At 34.4% G+C, this 22,355-nt stretch overlaps 1 protein-coding gene across 1 annotated transcript in view; it reads right to left on the bottom strand.

The window, feature by feature from the left end:
- The window catches only part of wdr70 (WD repeat domain 70), a 97,331-nt gene that overhangs the window by 61,114 nt on the left and 13,862 nt on the right, over positions 1 to 22,355 (bottom strand). The window contains exons 8-10 of the mRNA XM_016490904.1: positions 20,142 to 20,295; positions 12,915 to 12,991; positions 6,145 to 6,319 (exon numbers count right to left, since the gene is read on the bottom strand). Of these exons, the coding sequence (XP_016346390.1) occupies positions 6,145 to 6,319; positions 12,915 to 12,991; positions 20,142 to 20,295 (406 nt within the window). The remainder of the gene's footprint in view (positions 1 to 6,144; positions 6,320 to 12,914; positions 12,992 to 20,141; positions 20,296 to 22,355) is intronic.

Raw genomic sequence — 22,355 nt, 5'->3', positions numbered from 1 at the left:
TAAACCGCATAAACACATTTCATTACACCAAATAATGTTCTTTTTAGCAACATCATATGACCCCTTTAAAAGAAATTACATAAGGCTGCAACATAACAAAACATGAAAAAAATGAATGCTTTCGCAAGGCACTATATATATATATATATATATCTTACATAATAATTATATTCTATTAAATATTTGTATTATAAATGTCTATTACATACATAATACAAAAACAAGAGTTGATAAAACATAAAACAATACAAATGTTTTATCTATTGTTATATGATCTATAATTATAGCTGTATTTTATTTTTAGTATTCAGGTAATCCGCATTGTTGTTTTAGCTCAGAACAGATCTGAGACTCATTTTTGGGGCTCGACTTACTTGTTGAGGAACTCTGATGTAAACTTTCCACGGTTGTTGGGAATGAAGTTTGTGGAGAATGTGGCAATAACATCCATCAAAGTGGCCATGTCATGGGAAAAGACCAACAACAATTCTGAGTGACTGAACGACACCTACTCAATCTATTAAAATTGCTTTCGGAAGAAAGAGCTCTTTTCATTACCGCCATACAATACAGTAAAGCACAGCTGTGAATGACGTTATGAAAATCTCTCTCTCTCACCTGCTTATTTCCTCTGGGATCCTGATAATAAACAGATCAACGTCAAAGCCAATGAGTCCCATCCGCTGAGGGGTCAAGAGCCGAAAATCTACAATCTGAAGTCAGCTGAAACAACGACTTTTTACCTGCTAAGAGACATGGCCACACACTTCTCATCACATACTGTATGTCAATGACCTCAGCTGGAAATTAATAAGAGGAAGGTGACTTTAACTGCTACTCAAAACATTTAGCAAACAAGAGAGGAAAAATGCAACATTTACATGCATCATTTTACTACTAAGTTCTATTCTCCGGTTAGAATTCATTCTAAGGTTTGCAAGCTTTACAGCAAAAAAAATACTGCTTTATGTAATAAGCATAAACCAATAAACTGCCTTATTGTTAACTTTTTCCCCCCAATTTGGCTCATTGATTCTCGTTCATTTCTTTAAACAATAACACACAAGAGTGCAATGAACTGAAAATGTGGCTCATAAGACACTTAGTTCATGACTGTGCTTTTAATGGCTGTAAAATAAAATTAAATTAAAAAAATTTAATGTTTGTCTGATTGTTTATAGTCTAATGACATGTCAGCTACCATGGAAATACAATTAAATGTAATGAAATAAAATAAAGCTGGTCTTAAATAGCTTCTGTTCAGGACTAGATTTTACACTGGATGCCATGTAATGACCAACAAATGTTTTAAATGTGCTTAAACTGTAAATATATTTCAATAGAAAACAGAAAAATTATATTAACATTTTTTATTGTTATTATTATTAGTAGCAGTAGTAGTCAGTGTTGGGTAAGTTACTCAAAAGTAATCCACTACAAATTACTAATTACTTCTTTCAAATTGTAATTTGATTACATTACTGATTACTGCATTTAAAAAGTAATCAGATTACTAATTACTTTACTTTCAAGTTTACTGTTTCAAGTTATCAAACCTAAAAAATACACTGCAAAGTGAAACTCATAGTTCTTTCAGTAATTTAATATTTACTGAAAAATTACATAGGCCTAAGAATCAAAACAGAAACTTGAACGATTACTTGAATGTTTTCCTGACAACAGCAAAAGGTTTTAAAATGTTTTGTCATTTTTGATCGTACAGATAAGAGTAATACACCATTTGAAACCGTAAAGGGTCTACTTTTATTTGCATACACTCATAATAAAAACAAGAAAATATAAGAAAATAAACAGGGTGCGCTTTCAGTCGTCTCAGTCTCAGTGAATATCTTTCTGAAACGCGTCACTAAAATTAATGAAAACTCAGTGAATACTTGACACACAGACATGAGAAACATATCTAAAGATAGATTGAAAACAAATATTCTCTGATAAAGTAATCCGATCTCATTCTGATGAGTCTTTATTTTTACTTATATTAGTGTTATTGTGACAAACTTGTACACATTTACTAGTTGAAATTTTCCCAAACTATTATGCCAGACTAAAATATGTGAAATCGAGTGCAACATTTAGAAATATGATAGGCAACCTTTCATTGCATCTAAATGTTGTAGGACTCGTCTGCATTTTTAACTCGCATTCTCCGGTGATTTATTAAAGGGCATACTGACGCACAAAACATGATTTTAAAATGCATTTTACTGCATATTTTTTCTTAACACTGCATTTGTAACTTAAGTAACGTAATTTTATTGACATTGTTAACTGTAATCAAATTACATCAATTTAAAATGTAACGCATTACATTACTGCCTTATCAGGAAAAGTAATTAGAATACAGTAATGCGTTATACCCAACTCTGGTAGTAGTAGTTCTAGTAGTATTAGTATTAGTAGTAGTATTATTTTGTATTATTAATTGAAAAATAATATTAAATAATACAAAAAAATTATAATAAAATAATAATCTAATAATATAAATATAATAGAAAATATTTCTATTCCTTTTTAAAAATTGATAAGCCTGTTTAATTTACTGCTTAACTATCAGCTGATTATATGAACTGTAAAATAATAAAATAAGATAAAATAAATCAGGTATTATGTGTCAAATATTAGCATAATTTGACCAAACTGTGATTAATGCCCGGTTCAGACTACACGATTTTAGCCCGATTTTGCCATGATTTGCTTGATGTAGGGTGTCGTGGGGATTCGTAAACAACAATGGGCGTCGGGACGCAAGATTCCATCGTTTCAGCACATGTAGTGTGTCATAGTGGACGACAACCGATTCCGCGTCTGCGATGCTTCACGACATCACGACAGAAAGACTAGCATGTTTTTTTTTTCCCCATTGTCCACGACGAGTTCTGTCACATTGGTGACATTGACCAATAGCAGCACAGAAGCTCTTTCATACACAGGTTTCAAACATGGCGAAACGAAAGAGAGATGATGGTGCTGCTAGGTGGAATTATGAGATGGAGGAAAGGTTCGTGGAGCTGTGGCAACAGTACTCCTGCCTGTATGATGTGTCATCGAGGGACTACCATGACAGAACAAAGAAAGAAAAATGCTGGCGAACTATAGCGGAAGCGCTTCAGCAATGTTTACACTCTTGTTTTCGGAAGTCAGTCGCTAGTTCCGCCTTCTCGATGACATCCCGCGCATCGTTAAAGACGGCACGCGATGAATGGTCAGGAAGCAACGTGTAGTCTGACATGTTTCTTGTCCACGACACAACAAGATTTTAGGAGTCAAAATCGTGTAATCTGACACGGTGACTATCGTGACCGACAAAAATATCGTGTAGCCTGAACCCATCATAACACTGGACTATTGTTGTGCATATAATTGCAGTCTGTGCTGTGATCTGTTTTCACTCAGTCTGTGGTATTAGTAAAATCCAGCTCATTTTCACTCTCCCCAAAAAAACAACAGCACAAAGTCACTTTCTCCAGCACAAACACTGAATGTGAACACAGGAGAACGTTCCTCACACGCCAAACTACACAGAGCAGTGATGAGCTCACTTTCATTTGATTCATTTATTACTGATTAATAGGGCTGTGCATCACCAGCAAAGTCACGATACGATGCGTATCACGCTACAGGACTGCACTGAATTTCACCTCAACAGAATTTAGTAAAACAGCTGTATATTAAACACTGCATACTATAGGGACATTTCTAACTATTGGCAGAGCAGGCAGCTGGCCTCAGCATTATGAAGGGCCTCCATAACTGTACCACAGTACAATAAGGGCCGGATTTACGCATAGGCATTCTAGGCACGTGCCTATGCTCGCTCGTCCAGGGGGGCCCAAACACAATGAAGAGATATATAATATTTTTTGTTATACTATGGGCTATCTTAGGGCTGGACAATAATTCAATATCAATATGTATCGCGATATAATTTTTTTCAATAACGGTGATATGATTTTTAAACATTTCCGATATTTCAAAAAAAATTTTCGTAAACTGAAATAAATGAAAAATTAAAACGAAACGAAACTAACAACAGTAATTGAAAAACGAACTAAAATAAAATAATAATTAGCAAAAAGAAATAATCGTGTTCGTGATTTAATAAGCTCTCATTCTGATCCAGAAAATCTGACCTGTGGTTGTTCAGGGAAATACCTGTAGATGGAGCTTCATGCACGTGAGCTGAGTCCGAATTCTATTCACGGAGAACGCGTTTTTGCATTTAAAAAACAAGACGTGGGAAATGAAATGGGAAATAACTATAAAATATGAAATGGGAAATAATAATAATGCACACCTTACACAGATAAATAGTGTTCATATCGATATCGGAATTATATCGTATCGACCGAAATTAAGAAATATATCGTGATATAAATTTCGGCCATATCGTCCAGCCCTAGGCTATCTACAACAGTAAAAGAACCAAAACCCCAGAAGACATTGAGCAAATAAATATTACAAACAATAGGGTAAAAAATGACAACTAGCCTATTTCCATGTTTTCCACCTTTTTTTATGTATGGAAATCATGCTTTCTTTCTCCCGTTCTCTCTCACAGACACACACACATTACAGACACGCACTCGCGCACACACGCGGAGACGCGGACAGAAACATGTTGTCAGCGCTGCCCCGTGAATTTATCAATAAAATAGTTTCACAGCTAAAACGCTAGGTTTTAGGTTCTTGAAGCAGTTCAACTTACAGATTCGCTATTAGTAGACGCTGCTGCTGAACACTGCAGAGAGACGCACAGACGCAGGTATTCACACACACGCTTAATCTCTCTCTCTCTCGAATAACCGCATTAGACTGCATATCAATGGTTCAAGCCTCTGTTATTAGCTCTAAAATGACGTTTTGGAATTTGCAAAGGCAGGTTTATGAGGTGCATAAGAAATTAGTTCAACACACAAGAGATTTCAGGACAGAAACGTGACAGATGTCTTGAAATAAATCATCTGAACAATGTCTTGAGGTGTGGATGCGACTCCAGGCGTTTAAAATTATTAGAGAAATAATGCACTCCCGAAGTGGTAATGTGGCCACGACGCCGGAGCTTATTAATGGAATGGTCTTTCTCAGTTCTCAAACAAATTAAGAACTTCAATTGATCTTTATTGACTGAACGCAAGCGCTTATTGCGATAGAAAACAATGTAAGGGTTTCCACTGATTACTAAATATTTTTGTTTGCTGGGGTGGTAATATTATATATTAATAGGGATGGGGGGGCTCAAAAATTTGTTTTGCCTACGTCACGATAAGAGGTAAATCCGGCCCCGAGTACAATATCGGTAATGGCATATGTTTCATGTTAACATTGGGCACTCCCCCACCAGGTACAATATTCTGATTGTTTGCATCTTGTTTTTAAGCCCATAAATAATAATGTACTCGTTCTAATAAATTTATATTGTAATGTAGTCATTCTAATATAATACAATTATCTTAACATTGCTGGTAGGTTATCATTGCACAAATTAACACACTTTCTACATTTAAAAAATAAAAATAAGAAGAGTTTTAAACTAATGCACTGTCTTCACTGAATCTCACGCACACACACAGATCACGCTGCGCGTGCACACACAGACATTCAGCAACACAAACTTCTCAGCGCTGCCCTGCAATTTTATCAATAAAATAGCTTAATCGCTCAAGAGCTACATTGTCTTTCTCAACAAGGAGCTGGTAACATCATTGTTTCTAAAGCAATTAAAGCCACAGCTTCACTGTTACATACACTCTCTCTCTCTCATAAATGAACACTTAAATTACACTTTTCTGAGAATAGAATATTGAAGTGGAGATTGGAGAATGTTCATATATTCTGTCAGACCACACACTGGCGGGACGTCCTGACCAAACAAACAGCAACAAATCAGCGTCCCTCCTGCCCTATTCATCCCCGTCAGGCTGGAGACGAGGCAGTTGGACACCCACGCTGAGCAGAACCACAGTAAACGCAGTAAAACACCGCACCGCTCTGATGACCTCTGACCCATGGGACGGTCACACTGGCGTGACGCTGAACAGCAGCCTTTTATTAGCCGTCTCACTTCCCGTGTCTCCTCCAGGATAACAGCACAGCGTAAAGATAAAGATGAAGAGGCGCACTTACGCTCAGGTTCCTGTCCCAGATCTGGATGGTCCCGTCCTGGCAGCCGGCGGCGATCAGTTTGCCGTCACGGCTGTAGGTGCAGCAGGTGGGAATCACTCTCTTGCCCTGCTGCGATCGAGGCTTGAACACAGACTTGTGCTTCTTCTCCGAGTTCAAGTCCCACGTCCGCACCGTCCTGAGAACGAGATGAGAACGGATTCGAAAAAATTACTAAAATTTAAATTAAACAAATATATAACTGTATTTGACATATTTACATTTTATTTTATTTTTTGAAACAAGAAAACAAAAGAGAAAATAAGAACCGATTTAAATATTGTAAAGAAAAATTTTTTTCATGTTAATTAAAATAAAACAATTATTGTAAATAAAAAACGATTTTACTTTAAATAAATGTAAATATTGTGAATACAAATACAATTAAAAATAAAGTACTAATCATCAGATAAACTGTTGTGACACGCTAGTAGATGTCAACAAGTTAAATTTTCCACACTAAAATCAAAAAATACACACACACACACACACACACACACACACACACACACACACACACACACACACACATATATATATATAAGGTTCAATCAACTGTTTCATTTAAAAACAAAACAGATTTTAATATTTATCATATTATAATATATATATAATATCGTATATTATCTTACAAAAATAAAATGCAAATATTGTAAATAGAAGAAAAAACTATTATTTTATTTCAAATAAAATACAATAATGTAATATGTGACACACTAATATAGATGTCAACAAGTTCAACTTTCCAAACAAAAACACATACGTAAACAACATTAAAACAAAATCTGACTACTGTTTAATATGTCAGGCTTTACAGGGTAAAATAAAATAATAAAATTAAAATGTTATTTAACTTTACATTTTTAATTTTTTAAATAAAATTAACTAACATACATTTTATTTTATTCTTATTTCTTTAATTATTTTATTTTTATAATAAAAATATTGTAAATAAAAAAAATATATATATATTTTATTTTAAATAAAACACAATTATGCATTGTAAATAAAATAATATATTAAATAAAAAAATAGTGCTACTCATCAGATAAACAGCTGACACACTAGTACAGATGTCAACAAGTTCAACTTTCCGAACTAACACACTTTACTTTACAGACTGAAAAAGGTGCCAAAAAATTCCATCAGTTTCCAAATTTGAAAAACATTAACGCATAATTCAAGATGCTTGCCATCATTTTCACAATGAAGGTGTCTGGTGTGTTGTGTTTCTTTGCTGTAGAAACATTCCCGCAGTAAATGAGGCAAATAATAATTAAAAGTGAAGAAAAGTGGAGAAAATGCAGTTTAAGAGTGGCTGAGAGAAATGAGAGTCCAAGAGAATAATTCATGGGATAATCATTCATTAATCGGATGAGCAGATCTCAAGAGCGCAGCGACATATAGAAGATTGAAGATAATCGGAATAGAACATGTCCCCAGATCAATAAGTTGTACCTTTTTTGTAATATGAATTCAGATCTGGAAATATTATATTGTTGATCTTGTTTTGAATTTGTGTGTTTTGTTTTAAGAAATTTATACTATGTACATACATACATTGATTTGTGGAGTCTGATTTATACATATTTAAGTTTATTTTTGTATTTTTATTAATTTTTTTCCTCTCCTTTATACATGATTATATTGTGTTTGATTTAATTTGATATGTAATCGTCGAACTTCCTCTCTACTGTCTCTACTGTTTGTCCTGTGTAGATCTCGCAGGTGATAGTTATTTGACTAATTAATTGCTGCTCAAAATGAACTCAGATTGTGTTTGTTACTCACACCCTGACGAAGGTAAAATAGGTGCAACGCGTAGGTGTGCACTTGTCACCTGTTCTTAAAACTTATAGCCATGATGAAATAAAGGCTTTTTAAAACTTTTTGAATAAGATTCGAGTGCCTTGGACTACTATTATTCTTACGAGTTGAATCATCCCTTGCACCCAAAGAGCACCGAGACTAGAAACCCAATACCCCGTGGAGCACTTCTTTTGCATTCTTTATTTCAAGTAATTTGCGATTAATTCGATTAATTATTCAACACATCCTGTAATTAATTAGATTAAAAATTTTAATCGACTGACAGCCCTAATGTATATATACAATTATATCTAATAACTGAAATATTAAATCTGAAATAAATGGCAAATAAGTGGCACAGATGGCAGCACCTGATCTCATGAAGGAGGAGCAGGTGAGCAATCGGGTCGTCATGGAAACACACGGCTCTCGTTACAAAAGCATCTGAACGCGCGAGATAAACAGCTGTTCCCGTGATGCGCAGCGAGTCTCAAGCATTAACACTGTCGTCTGCAATTAGCACTGACTGCGATTTATGAAGCCGCTTCTCCAAAAAACACATCATATATTTATGAACGGACACTGCATATAAATGAATGATGTGCTTACAATGAATTGTGCAGCTCATTGTACAAATATAGGCTTGCTGAATTCATACAATACCAGACAGGAATGGGTCAGGATAAACTAGTCACCTTGCTAATTAAGTTTTTTTTTGTTTTTGTTTTTGTTTCCATATGTCTTGTTATTATAATTTTTTAGAAATGTGGCTATAGCATGCAAAATAAACATAATAATAATAATGTCATATTTTTTGTTATTAAAATAAATAAAAAATATAATATTATAATAATAATATTATACATATGATATTTTATTTGATAAAATTTAAATTAATTATAAATAAATATAAAAACTTCAAATAAATAAATAAATACATTTTACCATAATATTGTTTAGTGTAGCTAAGGAATTAAAATTTGTTTTCATGTGTCTTGTCTTTAAAATATATAAAAATATTATATTTTATAACATTACTCATAATATATTGTGACACTGACATACACACACAGACATGTTTAAAATAATTGACATTTTTAATTGAAATAATCCTAAATAAGTACAATAAAATTAATAATATACAAAATTAAAATTATATAGAATTATACCGCCTGTTTATATATATATATATTTAGTTATACTGTATACAATAAAAAATAAAATAGATATAAATAAAAAATAAAATGAATAAATATTTATAAATTGTTACTTAAAATATAAAAAAATATATGAAAAATAAACTAATAAAATAAATACGTTTCAGAATACATACAACACTAATAAATAAAATGTATAGATAATATAAAAACATTTATAAATACTAAGCACATTGATAAATAAATGATCAAAAAAATTTTTTTTTATTTGTTGAACATCTTTAATATAACTGAACATATTAATAAAAATCGTAAAAGTACTTATTAAAACTACACTAGAAGCTGAATTAACCAGACGCACACCAAATATGCCTAGCACACATTTACACAGACTAACCACTTAAAAACAGCTCAGACTGAATGCAAGCGGCCCCTAACGCTCCTGACGGGGCCCCTTCACAATCACCCACTGCGGGATAGTGTTCGGATGGAAATAAAGGACAGAACGAAAGCGTCCCGTGTGTTTAACAGCTCACTGATTATGAAGAGCTGCTCGTGTTTCTCAGGGGCCGAGAGCGGTGTGTGCGTCCCAATAAACGCTGCTTCCATAAATGGGCTTTTAAAGGCTCGGAGCAATTCAACGGGAATGGTCTTAATCGTCAGTGTGCTGTGCTTCAGTGGAGAGTGCACTGAACGACACGCAACACTCGCTCTGTGAGGAGCGACCCATTCAGACGTGACCCTGACGCCAATCCATCCTCACGGGCCACACAGACCGAGTTCACACACATTACCACATTTCACATCAGAAAACGGGTCACAACTCTGCCATGCGTCAAAGATGCAAAATATCTACTGCTACTCTTCTTCATATGCTCTGTATTACACACTGGCCCAGCTAACCAATCACGGCACACACTGGCCCAGCTAGCCAATCACGGCACACACTGGCCGAGCTAGCTCTGGAATAGCCTTCCTGATAACGTTCGGTGTTCAGACACACTCTCTCTGTTTAAATCTAGATTAAAGACACATCTTTTGCATCGTGAAAAGCGCTATACAAATAAACTTGAATAAAACATCCAAAAACACCATCTTGGCAGCGCGTCACTCCCGGATAATCGAAAATGGGCAAAGAGGCGGGAGCTGGTTGCTGAAGCCACGCCCACCTAGCTCGACGGCAGTGTCAGCAGCGGCAATCCACCTGTCACTCAAGTGGCCACACCCTTACTTATGCAGAAATGTAAGGCTTAATATAATTTAAACGGATGAGTTATAAAAAAATTCACCCCCCTCACAGTGGTCATGAAGGGCAAAATTAGCTATATAAACCAAAAGCACTTTTTGTACCAGGCTGTAAACATTTTTTTCTGCTGTAAAGTTGGGCATTTTAACATGGGGAGTCTATGGGACTGACTCCCTTTTGCAGCCAGCCTCTAGCGGACAGTCAATGAATTGCAGTTTTAGTCACTTCCGTGTTGGTTTCACGAGAGAGAGCGGGAGGTTGCTGCTCGGGTTCATCCTTCCCATGAACCTAGAGGAACCGATGGTGTCAGTCTGTCAGTGTAATCTACAGCGAGCAGGACGGTAATCGCACCAAAGCGCCGCGCCGAGTCCATCTTGACCCCTGCAAGGCCCCTGTTAACCCCCGCACAATCACAGGACACATGTGGCCTCCGTTGAGCGCTGATATAATGCCCCGCCGGGGACGGCTCACATCTGCAGCTGCTCCTCAAGCTAAACCTCCTCCTCTGAGACATGCGCCGCTGAGTGCCAAGCGACGACTTCCAGAATCTATATTAGCACTGAATAAAACACAGCCACATCTGTAACACCATGGTTCAGACGCACAGTAAAACCAGCGCGCTTTTATAGGGGAACACAACGAGGGCATGATTTGACGCAGGTTTACACGCACAGAAAATTTCACAGGCCTGTAGTTTGGAGGCTGTGAACACTGAAACATCGCAAAAAGAAAAACATTGCAAATGCATTTGGCTGAACGTATCGGCATTTATTGCAGCGGCACGACAAAATACATTACATTATTGCAAATGAGAAAAAACATACAGCATGACTGATTCTTATGAACAAAGAAAAAAGTGGAAAGTGGCTGTGAGTCTGAATCAGACTACTGACAAAATTACTGCCATAAATGCTATTTTAATTCAAGAAAAACCTTAAAATGCGATCAAAAAGACAGACTCTTCTGAAAGGACTCTTGAACTGGTCAAAAAAGAAAACAGTCTGACAAATGACTGGCGGGACATAATTGCTGTTAATATTAATTTTTGTCATAATAAATAATTATAAATGTATCTTATGGACTGATTCTTAAATTGCTAAACAGAAATAGGTTTGTCAAAATCACTGCCATAATTGCTACTTTAATGAAAAAAAAAAACTAAAATGTGAAAAATGACTCATCTTACGAATGACTCACTGAATCAGACTCATTTACTGATTGGATGACTGCCATAAATGTTACTTTAAATAAAGGAAAACATTCTTGTATTCTTGTATTGCTCATAAAGAACTATTGTTTGAATCTTTCTGACAAATGCCTCCCTGATTGCGAACATGACTCACTGACTGACTGGAAGAGTATCTTAAATGCTTGTCTTATTTTTCTCATGAATGAGTGATTTTCATGGACTTCTTGAATTGGTTAAAGAATAAAATAAAATGATCAGACTCACTGACTGGATGAATGTCAGAAACAATATTAAAATGAAAGAAAAACATTACAATGTGATCGAAAAGAAGCACAAATGACTCCTATGAACAGATTCTTAATTTGGTCAAGAAGACAAAAACAGCTAGTGTTTGAATCAGACTAACAAATGACTCACTGAATGTGAATAAATACTCTAACTGACTGGATAATTAAAGAAAAATATTAAAAGATGATCAAAAATATTCTTGTGAACAAATTATACTTATGGAGTGATTCTTGAAATGGCCAGAAGAACCTGTCTGAGAAAAGACTCACTGAATCACTAAATCTGACTCACTTGCTTGATGACTGCCATAAATGTTATTTTTAACAAATGTAAACAATCAAATGTGATCAAAAGACTGATTCTTATGAACAAATGACTCTTATGAACAAAGAGTCTTTAGGAGTCAACAAGAGTTACAGTTTGAATCAGACTATCAGATGACTCACTGAATCAGAATTAAGACTCACTAATTGACTGGATGATTAAAGAATAAAAGATGATCATTTGTATGAACAAATTAGTTTTATGGAGCGATTCCTGAATTGACCAAAAAGACCAGTGTGAAAAAAAAAGACTCACTGAATCATTCAATCTGACTCGCTTGCTTGATGACCGCCATAAATGCTATTATATTTAAAGAAAAATAATAAAATCTGATAAAAAACAAAAAAACATCGATTTTGTTGCAGAGTTATGAGAATTGATTGTGTTTGAGGAATATATTTAAGAGCTTATACAAACGTTAAATTTGATTAAGACAATCATGCATTTGGCTCCATGTTGTTTGGAAAGTTTCAGTGACTAACATCAAACTTTGAATCACTCACAACAAGCCCAGTGAAATACCCACAATCCCCTGGGATTATGGGTTAAAACTCAAGAACAAATAGTTTGAAGAAAGGCGTTGAACATACTCAAGAATGCAAACACAAAATGCCTGCAGAAGCAAAGCTCAACGTGTGTTGAGCCACGACAGAAAGAGCCTCTTTACACGTTCACTAAATGTGTAATAATAAGCTAAGAGGACTGGTATTCGATCACTCACCCGTCATTGGAGCAGGTCAGAAACTCCTCTTTAATTTTGGGATGCCAGCAGCCGTCGTTCAGCATCGCCGTGTGACCCTACAAGAGAACAGACGACAGATTAAGATGATCATCAGGATGCAAAGTGCAAATTAAGCAACATTCAATCTGAATAACAGGAAAAAATAAATACAAATAAAATTCTAGTAAATTAATTCAAACATATAAGGGTCAAAGACGAAAAAAGGGTTTAAGCATAAAAACAATAAGTGTAATACTGCTTTAAATTGTTGTTGTTGTTCCCAAAAAAATGTAAAAAGTTTTCTGTTTAATTTAATTGCAATTTTGTTTTTGTTTTTCTGAGCAAAAAATAAATATCATAAATTTTCCCCTGATTTACAGAAAAGACCCACTAAAATGTCATTCAATGTAACGATCTTCTCAGGCATATTTACAACAAAAATCAATTTATGACATATTAAAAGACTAATTTCTTTCACCCCAAATACTAATTAGCTGTAATTTTACATTTTTAAAATGTGCCACTATCCTAGGTTTTGCCCATTTGTCAGTAATTTTTTTTTTACTCATTTAAAACACAATAAAATTTAATTTGCTCCCTTATTCTTTTATATATATATATATTAATATGTCACGTCAGAATAAGCATGTTGTTTGAATTTTTACATAACTATTGTGTAACACTGAATGACAATGTAACATTATTTCAACCAAATTGTGACATTTTATTCTCCAAAAACTTATTTGAAACCTTAAAAATAGACACTTTATTTACATTTAATGTGCTTTCTATGGACATACATTTATAAACTTTTGTACATTTATTTTGATGCGGACATCTTAACGTCTTTGACCCATAAATTAATAAACAAATCATTTGAATCATAAATAAATAAACATACATACTAAGTAAAATACCAATAAATAATTGAAATAACATTAATAAATAAAAATAAAATCTGAATGAAGTTCCAGTCACTAACAAATAAATACAACATACATATAATTCCAATAAATAATTTGAATCATATTAATACATCCGGATACAATTCCAAAGGTTTGGTTCATATTAATAAATTAATGAATAGAAATAAAATCTGAATTAAAATAATTTGGATCATATGAATAAAATTTTAATACTATTCCAATAAATAACTGAATCACATTAATACATAAATAAATAAATAATAATATCTGAATACAATTCCAATTAATAATTCTAATTATATTAATACATAAAAAAATCTGGATAAAATTCCAAAAGTTTGAGTCAAATAAGTAAATACTAGAAAAAAAACTACAATTTGAATACAATTCCAATAAATAATTTGAATCATGTTAATAAATAAATAAAGATAACATTTGCACAATTCCAGTGAATACTTTGAATCATATTAATACATACATACATAAAAATAATATCTAAATAAAGTTACAATAAATAATTTGAATCAACGTCAATGTGTCAAAACATGTGTTTTTTGGTCTTACTATGGATGATTAATGGTACTTTAGAATAATGTATATCTTACTTACTAAACACCACTACTAATAAATATCAGCCTAACATGAATAAAACGATGTTCTGTCCTACATTACTTCCTAATGAATTAATACTGTTTCACTTTCACACTCTACAAAGAAAACATGTTTCCAATGTTGACTTTAAAGTGTTAATGTAGACACAGGAAACGAGTCCAATCGAAGAACAGGAAATGCATCAGAAGGCTTTTATAAAGTCATTCTGAGAGAATAAATAAAGCTGTCAGTGATTGTCTGTAATGATGAGCACATGCTGCATTATTAAAGCGTGCCATCACAAATATGTTCTGCAGCATTTGTTCACTTGACCTTCACGACGTCCAAGGACACACACTGGCCTCATGGGATACGAAACACAAATTCAGAGCAGATATCTGGCTCCATCCTCACATAGTTTGAGGACGGATCATGCATCACAACTGCTTCCTGTCCGTCAGTGACTAAACAGGAAACAAAAGATGATTTGTTTGGAGCTACTGACCACAGACGCGATATGACTGACCGCTAATAAACTAAAAACTATTAAATATTGTTTGTGCTAAATTAAATAAAATTAAATATAAAAATTAAACTAAAAATTTTAACTAAAATAAGTATTAAAGTTGAAGTACTAAAATGAGTTATTTTTTAGCTTAATTTATTATTATTTTTTATTAGTTGTGTTTTTTTTAATAATTATGATTTTTTTTATGTTTTTGAAAGAGTCGACTACAAAAAAAAAAAAATTATAAATATAAAAAGTATAAAAATAAAGTAATATTAATAAATACTACAATAGTATACAAATGTGTCTGTAGTGTATGCCAAGTGTGCTCACATGTGGAAGTAATAACTATGAAAATAAAAGACTGAATTCAAGTATTTCTGTTATGGATGTCCAGGTGGCATCTTTCAACAGCAAAACAAGGCATTGACGATGATTGAAGAAAACAATATTTATGTCTGAGGCTGAAATGCACTTGCGCTAGGGTACATAACGAACCCAAACCTAATTACAGTTTGTCCTGCAGCGACTGTGGCGTGCCGACACACTACATTAGTGACGCGAGCCGCGCTTCACACACTGATTACAGAGGGACAGTGTGTCTGCGGACGGGCCAAAGGACCAGGTGCAATATTTAGTGTGCGCTGGCCTCTCTGATGTAGTTCATGTACACCTCATTACGCCTCAGTCAACAAACAGCGTCCAGATGCAGCAAACACACATACCATGAGAACTGACAAACACTCAGAGCAGATACGGAGCACAAATCAGCCAAAAAGCGTCTATAAGATGCATACTGGTTTGTCCATTTCTGACCCTTAGAATTAAAGGGATTATAGCAGCAAATTTACATTTAGTCATTTATTCATTCAGCAGACACTTTTATCCAATGAGGACAATGGAAGCATTCAAAATCAACAAAAGAACAATGATATGCAAGTGCTATAATAAGTCTCAGTTAGCTTAACGTAGTACATGTATAATAAATAAAAAGAAAACATAAAATAGAAAAAGAATAGAGCAAGCTAGTGTTAGATGCCTTTTTTGCTTTTTGTTAATTGTATAATAAATAAAAAGAAAACAAATAGATAGAAAACAAAAAGATTAGAGAAGCTAGTGTTAGGTTTTTTTTTTAAGAAAACAAGCAGTTAGTAAATGAATAGAGTGCAAGTCTAAAAGGGGCTAAAAGTTTTTTTTTTAAAGAATAGAACTGCAATGATATAATAAGAGTCTCCATTCATAAATTCATAACATTCAAAGCAAAAACTCAAATAAACTGAAATAATACACAAATAATAATCATCAAACATACTTAATTCTATTCAAATTATTAAATCAGTCCAAAATATGAAAATAGAAAAGAAATGGCTCCAACAGGGATAGTTCACTCAAAAAGAGCCCTTTTCGCTGGTAAAATGTGAGTCAATGGCTACTGCCACTTTGAGAGTCAAAAATGCATATACAGACAACACTAAATTAATCCCCGTGGCTCCTGACAATATATTGAGGTCTTATGAAGCGAAACAATCAGTCTGTGCAAGAAACGGAACATTATTTACAGTATTATTACCAGTAATCCAGAGCCTCAGGCAAACGGTCTGAAGTGATGTCCGGTTCACGAACGAACCATTCTTTTGAATCGGTTCTTTTTGGTGAACTATTAGAACCAGTTCACCAAATCGGACTGAATCATCTGAATCAGTTCACGGCTCGAGCAGCACAGATCTACTAGTTACTCACTTTCAGACGACTGACAGTCACTCAAACTGGAAATGAGCCAAAATAGCGGCGTATCTGATCCTGTGACGAATGAATCATTCGGTTCTCCAGTTCCTCCAACAGTCACTGAACTGAGGAAACAGTTCAACTCAAACCAATAAGCCATTGATATGCGCATGTGTGAACTGAGAGCTTCAATGAAGGGGAGAAGTGAAAGTTATGATTTCTCATGGTTTATGTAAAAATGTGATCTAAAGAAGACCACATTTATTCACTTTGTATGCTTTAGAGATGTAAAATATCCACATTTCACATCGAGTGCTTTAATAATATAATTGCATATACGTAATGTCTACTACTTGTCCGCTTGATCCTATTCCATCTCATCACCTTGCTACGTGTACTGCGTTAGGCTAACCGAGACTTGTCATTTGCACTTATATATTGTTGCTCTTTTGTTAGTTTTGACGCTTTATGTATCCCCCAATTGTAAGTCGCTTTGGATAAAAGCGTCTGCTAAATGACTAAATGTAAATGTAAATGTAACGTCAAAGTAATTATGTAAACAAACTGGTGAATCGTTTATTTGAACCAGTTGACTGAAGTGAACTGTCTGAAGGAATCAGTTCACAGAAAAGAATCAGGTTTCCCAGTGTGTCAGGCTCTGGATTACAGGTAATAATGTTGTAAATAATGTTCAGTTTCTTGCACAGACTGTTCATTTCGCTTCATAAGACCTAAATATATTGTCAGGAGCCATGGGGATTCATTTTGTGTTTAATCATATGCTTTTTTGACTCTAAAAGTGCCGGCAGCCATTGACTTGCATTTTATGAGCCACCAAGGACCACAGTTGCAATCAGTAAAAATCACTGTTCTACTTGAGAAAACCTTTTCTTTTAATATACATTTTTAGTATTAATCAATGCATGCTGATAAATCGTTTTTCTGTTATCATAGTTTATAGTTATATGGTAACAAAAGTGGTTAACATTCAACCCGTTTTTTTTCATCAGCATTATTTGTGATTTGAATTTTGTGAACGGGAGTTCCTCTTTTGCTGCGTTATAAACAGCGCTTCGGACGCTTTTTCGAATTCGCGATCTTGGCATCACGTTTTACAAAAAAAGATAATTGTCTGTTGTGTTTACATCGATACACCTATCACTTTTTAAGACTAAAACTAGGGCTGCACGATAAATCACATGCGATATTTAATGCGCATCTTGGGGAATGAGGTGTGTATTATCTTATCAATAATGATTGAATATCCTATACCAGTGAACCCCTCTATATTATTACGGAGCGATGATGCTCTGTTGAATTTCTCTAAGCTACAAAAAACTGTTTAACATCTGCAAAAAAAACACTGGCTTCCTCCACATAGGCTACGTTCACACTGTCAGTTTTTGGGATTGACAACCGCATTTTCTTTACAGGAGTGAGTCTCGAAATGTCACGTTCACACAGCAGCTTACAGTTGTGTTTAGAATACTTTCTGTATGAACGTGCAACAGGAGTCAAGCCCGTATTCCTTACTAGCAGCGACAGTGACCAAAGAAATATCAAAGATGGCGACATGCATAAAACTGAAAGTCGTATCACTTTCTGACACGACAAGAGTCCAATCGAGCCGCGAGTTCTTTTGTCAAATCTTCATTAACCAACAGCAGCTTTTCAATTTTGGTGGAGAGCGGACCATTTGAATCGCGCGCAGAACACAAAACTGACGGGAGCGGCGGCTACGGTGGAAAACTGATGGGATCTAAAACGTTCAGATGACATGCAGCTTATTTCTCCATCACTGTAAGTTACCGAAAACACGTAACACACGGTAGACGCGCGTTTGTGCGGCAGAGCGGCTCTCTCTCGCACTGTATGACGTGACAGACAACTAGTTGTCCAGTCCTGTTCCGTTCACACAGCTCTTGTTTTCCGAGAATGCGGCTGTGAGTCCTGAAAATTTAATGGTGTGAGTTTGGTTACAGAATGCGGTTGTCACGCCTGAAAATAACTGTCCTGTGTGTAAACGTAACCGTATTAAGGACTCAAATACAGGACTGACAACCGTATTCTGCTGCTGTGTGAACGTGGCCATAGCCTGGATATGTACAAGAGGTTAACACAACTTTGGGACATTATAATGCTAGAAATATCCACGGCTTGGGTGAACCTGGCACAAATGTCTACATTAAAGATCTGGAATATAGCTGCTGAGAAGATCTCGAAGTATATTGCACAAAACAACGAGCAGGACTCAGAATGAATGCCTTAACGCTGTATAATTTTTTTTTCCCTTTACATTCTTGATTGCTGGAATTTATGTTTTATGATTCCTGTGGCTTTGGTTTTCTGTTAACTTTTCTATCCATTAGGAAGCCCATATTAAAGAGACCACAGGGGGAGGGGGAGGGGGGTGGGAAAGTTGAACTGATATGTGATATTATGTTTTATAAAACGAATAGTTCTGGTCCTTGATTCTGATTGGTTGAGCCGCATTCGAAGCTGTTGTAAATTACTCTACAAACATACACCTTTGTTCCCGATTTTCTCGATTATTTAGAATTTAATGTTTTGCCACGATTTTATTTTTTAGAAATCGAGGAATCGCGATTTTGAATAGAAATATTACCAAACGTTATAATTAGACGCTTTGACAATATGCCGGTGATTACAGTAGAGAGAAAAGAACGATCCAGCCGCATGTCGGCGCACGTGATTAACCGCTCATGTGTGACGCGCTCATATCACACAGAATGTGCTTTTGTATTAATAAAGATGTGATGTGGCAGTGGAAGAGGAAAACATGCAAGAAGATGGGAGTGAACAACTTCTAACTTGAGCGGTGTGTTTTTAGACTGTCGTTTCATGCAAGAGACGCGAGCGCAACAGTCAAACACATCCATGTTTACACAGAAAAACAATGGAAAAGCAGCGCAATCGAATTAAAAATCTGTAAAGAACTACTACTGTATGTCTGATATTTCAAGTTTGCATCACAGTGACAGACTGAAAACTGCTGTTCATTGTTTTTACAGAACATTTATAGTTAATAAAAGTCTGCTGGTGTCTTACCTTCAGTCATTTTGAATTTGAATTACCTTGACTTTTGAGATTTTTTAAAAGCATCTTCCTCGTATTATTTCTGAACACATAATATGTATAAGACAAGTTTGTACAAGATGTAGTTGTAGTTCACGCATCTTTTCTGCAAAGATATTTAACAAGTGATTAGTTTAACATTTACATCATGTTGACAACTTCATGTGTGCTGCACTCAGAATAGAATTTTCTTTAGCTAGAGGGTTAATAAAGAAAAAGTTACTTGAATCGTGTTGTAGTTACATTTACAAGTTGACTAGTTAAAAATCTTTAAAAATCGAGAATCGGTCAAACACTCTGGAAAAATCGAGATTAAATTTTTTGCCAAATCGCCCAGCCCTACTTTAAGATTTCTACATGCAAATGTGTCTTTAAAGTTACCTTGGTATTGGCCATGTCCACAATATACTGATCTCCTTTGATGCATTCGAGGACCTGGAATCCGTCGCGGTCCAGAACTTTGGCCTGCGAGTTTCCCGCCACCACCAGAATGACGTCACCGGTGACGCTGTACTGCAGAGACCTGATCTGATGACTGCAATGACACACAAACACACACGATATTGTATATGATATATGATCGATATAAAAGAGACCACATCACAGTTTTGTTATTACAGGCATTGGTCAGATAGCAGATATTTTTTTAAATAATTTAATAGCTAACTTAAATATTATTTTTTTTATTAAAACAATTAAAAAAACAGCATTTATTGTAAAAGTAGTATAGCAATTATTATTAAATATTTAAAAGCATACTTTTGTATTTTACTTTAGACTATAATGTATTAATGCCTTCACTTTACCTACATAAAATCATAGACTGCACCAACACAAAATTAATCATTATATTAAAATTATGATTAAATATAAAGTTGGTTTATATATATATAATTTCACCCCAAAATAAGAATAAATCAATTTTATTTTGCTTTATAGAAAATATTAATGGTAATAATAAGGCTGTATTTTCTTCAAATAGACAGACTGGTTAATACTTAAATAATATTTTATTGTATTACTTTGGTGTGATATATATACGGTGTGATATTATATTCCTACAATAATTAAAAATATTCATTAAAAAATTATTTCATTTAGACAATGTGCTTAATTTTCATAAAAATAATGTCAAATATATTAATGGTCTTAAAAAGTCAGTCATTTTTTCTTTCTTTTAATTCAGGAAGGCACTTTCTGTAGGGCCAAACCTGGTCATGAGCATCAATAATCAAAGACGGAAATCAACTGGGAGAATCTCATGAAACCTATCAGGATCATGTCCAAAATAATGCTTAAAAATGTCATAGTTCATCCCGACATTTTACTTTTCTTTCATTCTCATCACTTTAATGCAATTACCTTTTATTAAATAAATTAAAAGCTGCACTACAAACACTACCATGATGCATAAATGCAATTTAAATAATATATCAGTATTTTTGCATTACAGCAACAGTGAGAACGTGCTTCACTGTCATTAAAACGACAAAAGCATAAAGTATTAAAAAAAGTCTCAATTTTCTTGGTTTCTTTCTTCATGTTCTGGTGTGTAATGTGACCCAGCCGTGTTCAAGCACATAAGCTGTGCTAATGCAGAACAAGCACAAGATAACACAGCATGATCTGTGCAAACGGAGTCCAGTTGGAAGCGATTCATCATCTCTGTTTGAGAGTGAATTGAGCACAGTTAAGAGTCAGATTGAGCGCTGAGGTCCTGGAGAGGCTGTAAACGGTGTCAATGACTCTGTGAGAGCGCAGAGAAGAAGAAAACACGGCCATCAGAGGCAGAGGTCCGCTGTAAATTCCTGTAACCCTCTGCGGGTCACCGGCTTTATGGGCTCCACATGGGCCGCGTGTTTTCTTTGGTTGCTCTGCTCGCCGTCTGCTGGTAAAAAGATGCCACCGTACCTGGGCTGATGAACTCGTTAATGTGCCGTGGAGGTTTAGTAAATCACACTCGGGCTCAGCCAATTAGAGTTCAATATCTGGAGACAATTGGGTTCCACTTTTAGGAGGATTTCAAGGAAAAACTAAAGACAAGAACAAAAATACCCAGCATCTGGCTGCATTTAGCTGATTCAACCGGAGCTTTGTATGGAAATTGTGAGTTCTATTTTATTTTTGCAATAAATTAATGGATTATTTGGGGATAAATGTGCTTAATTATAATTAATAACAAGAAAATGTAAAATGCAAATAATATATATATATATATATATATAGCAAGAGTTTTAAATATAAAATATAATTTTATTATTTTATTCTCTTTAGATTTTCATTACTGTAAAACATTGTAAATGCTACAAATGTTTATCTACATAAGCATAAAATAAATGTATCAAATATTACCATAATGTTTATTTTAATAAATAAATTTAAATAATAAATAATTTTGATAATATTATATTGTAATATATGTTTTTGCATTCAATTAATGGGAATTTGGGGATAAAATGTAATTAATTATAATTATTAATGACAAAATGCAAAAAAACTTTCTCTTTTTCTGCATGTAAAATATTTTTATTTTATAATAGAAATCTCTGTAAAGTTATTTTAATTCCTTTATTCCTTTAATTAATTTATTAATTA

The sequence above is a fragment of the Sinocyclocheilus anshuiensis genome, unplaced genomic scaffold (assembly GCF_001515605.1).
Source record: "Sinocyclocheilus anshuiensis isolate Anshui unplaced genomic scaffold, SAMN03320099.WGS_v1.1 scaffold738, whole genome shotgun sequence".
Classification (NCBI taxonomy): Eukaryota; Metazoa; Chordata; class Actinopteri; order Cypriniformes; family Cyprinidae; genus Sinocyclocheilus; species Sinocyclocheilus anshuiensis.
The sequence above is the reverse complement of the archived record's forward strand: the minus strand, read 5'-3'. Positions and strand labels throughout refer to the sequence as shown.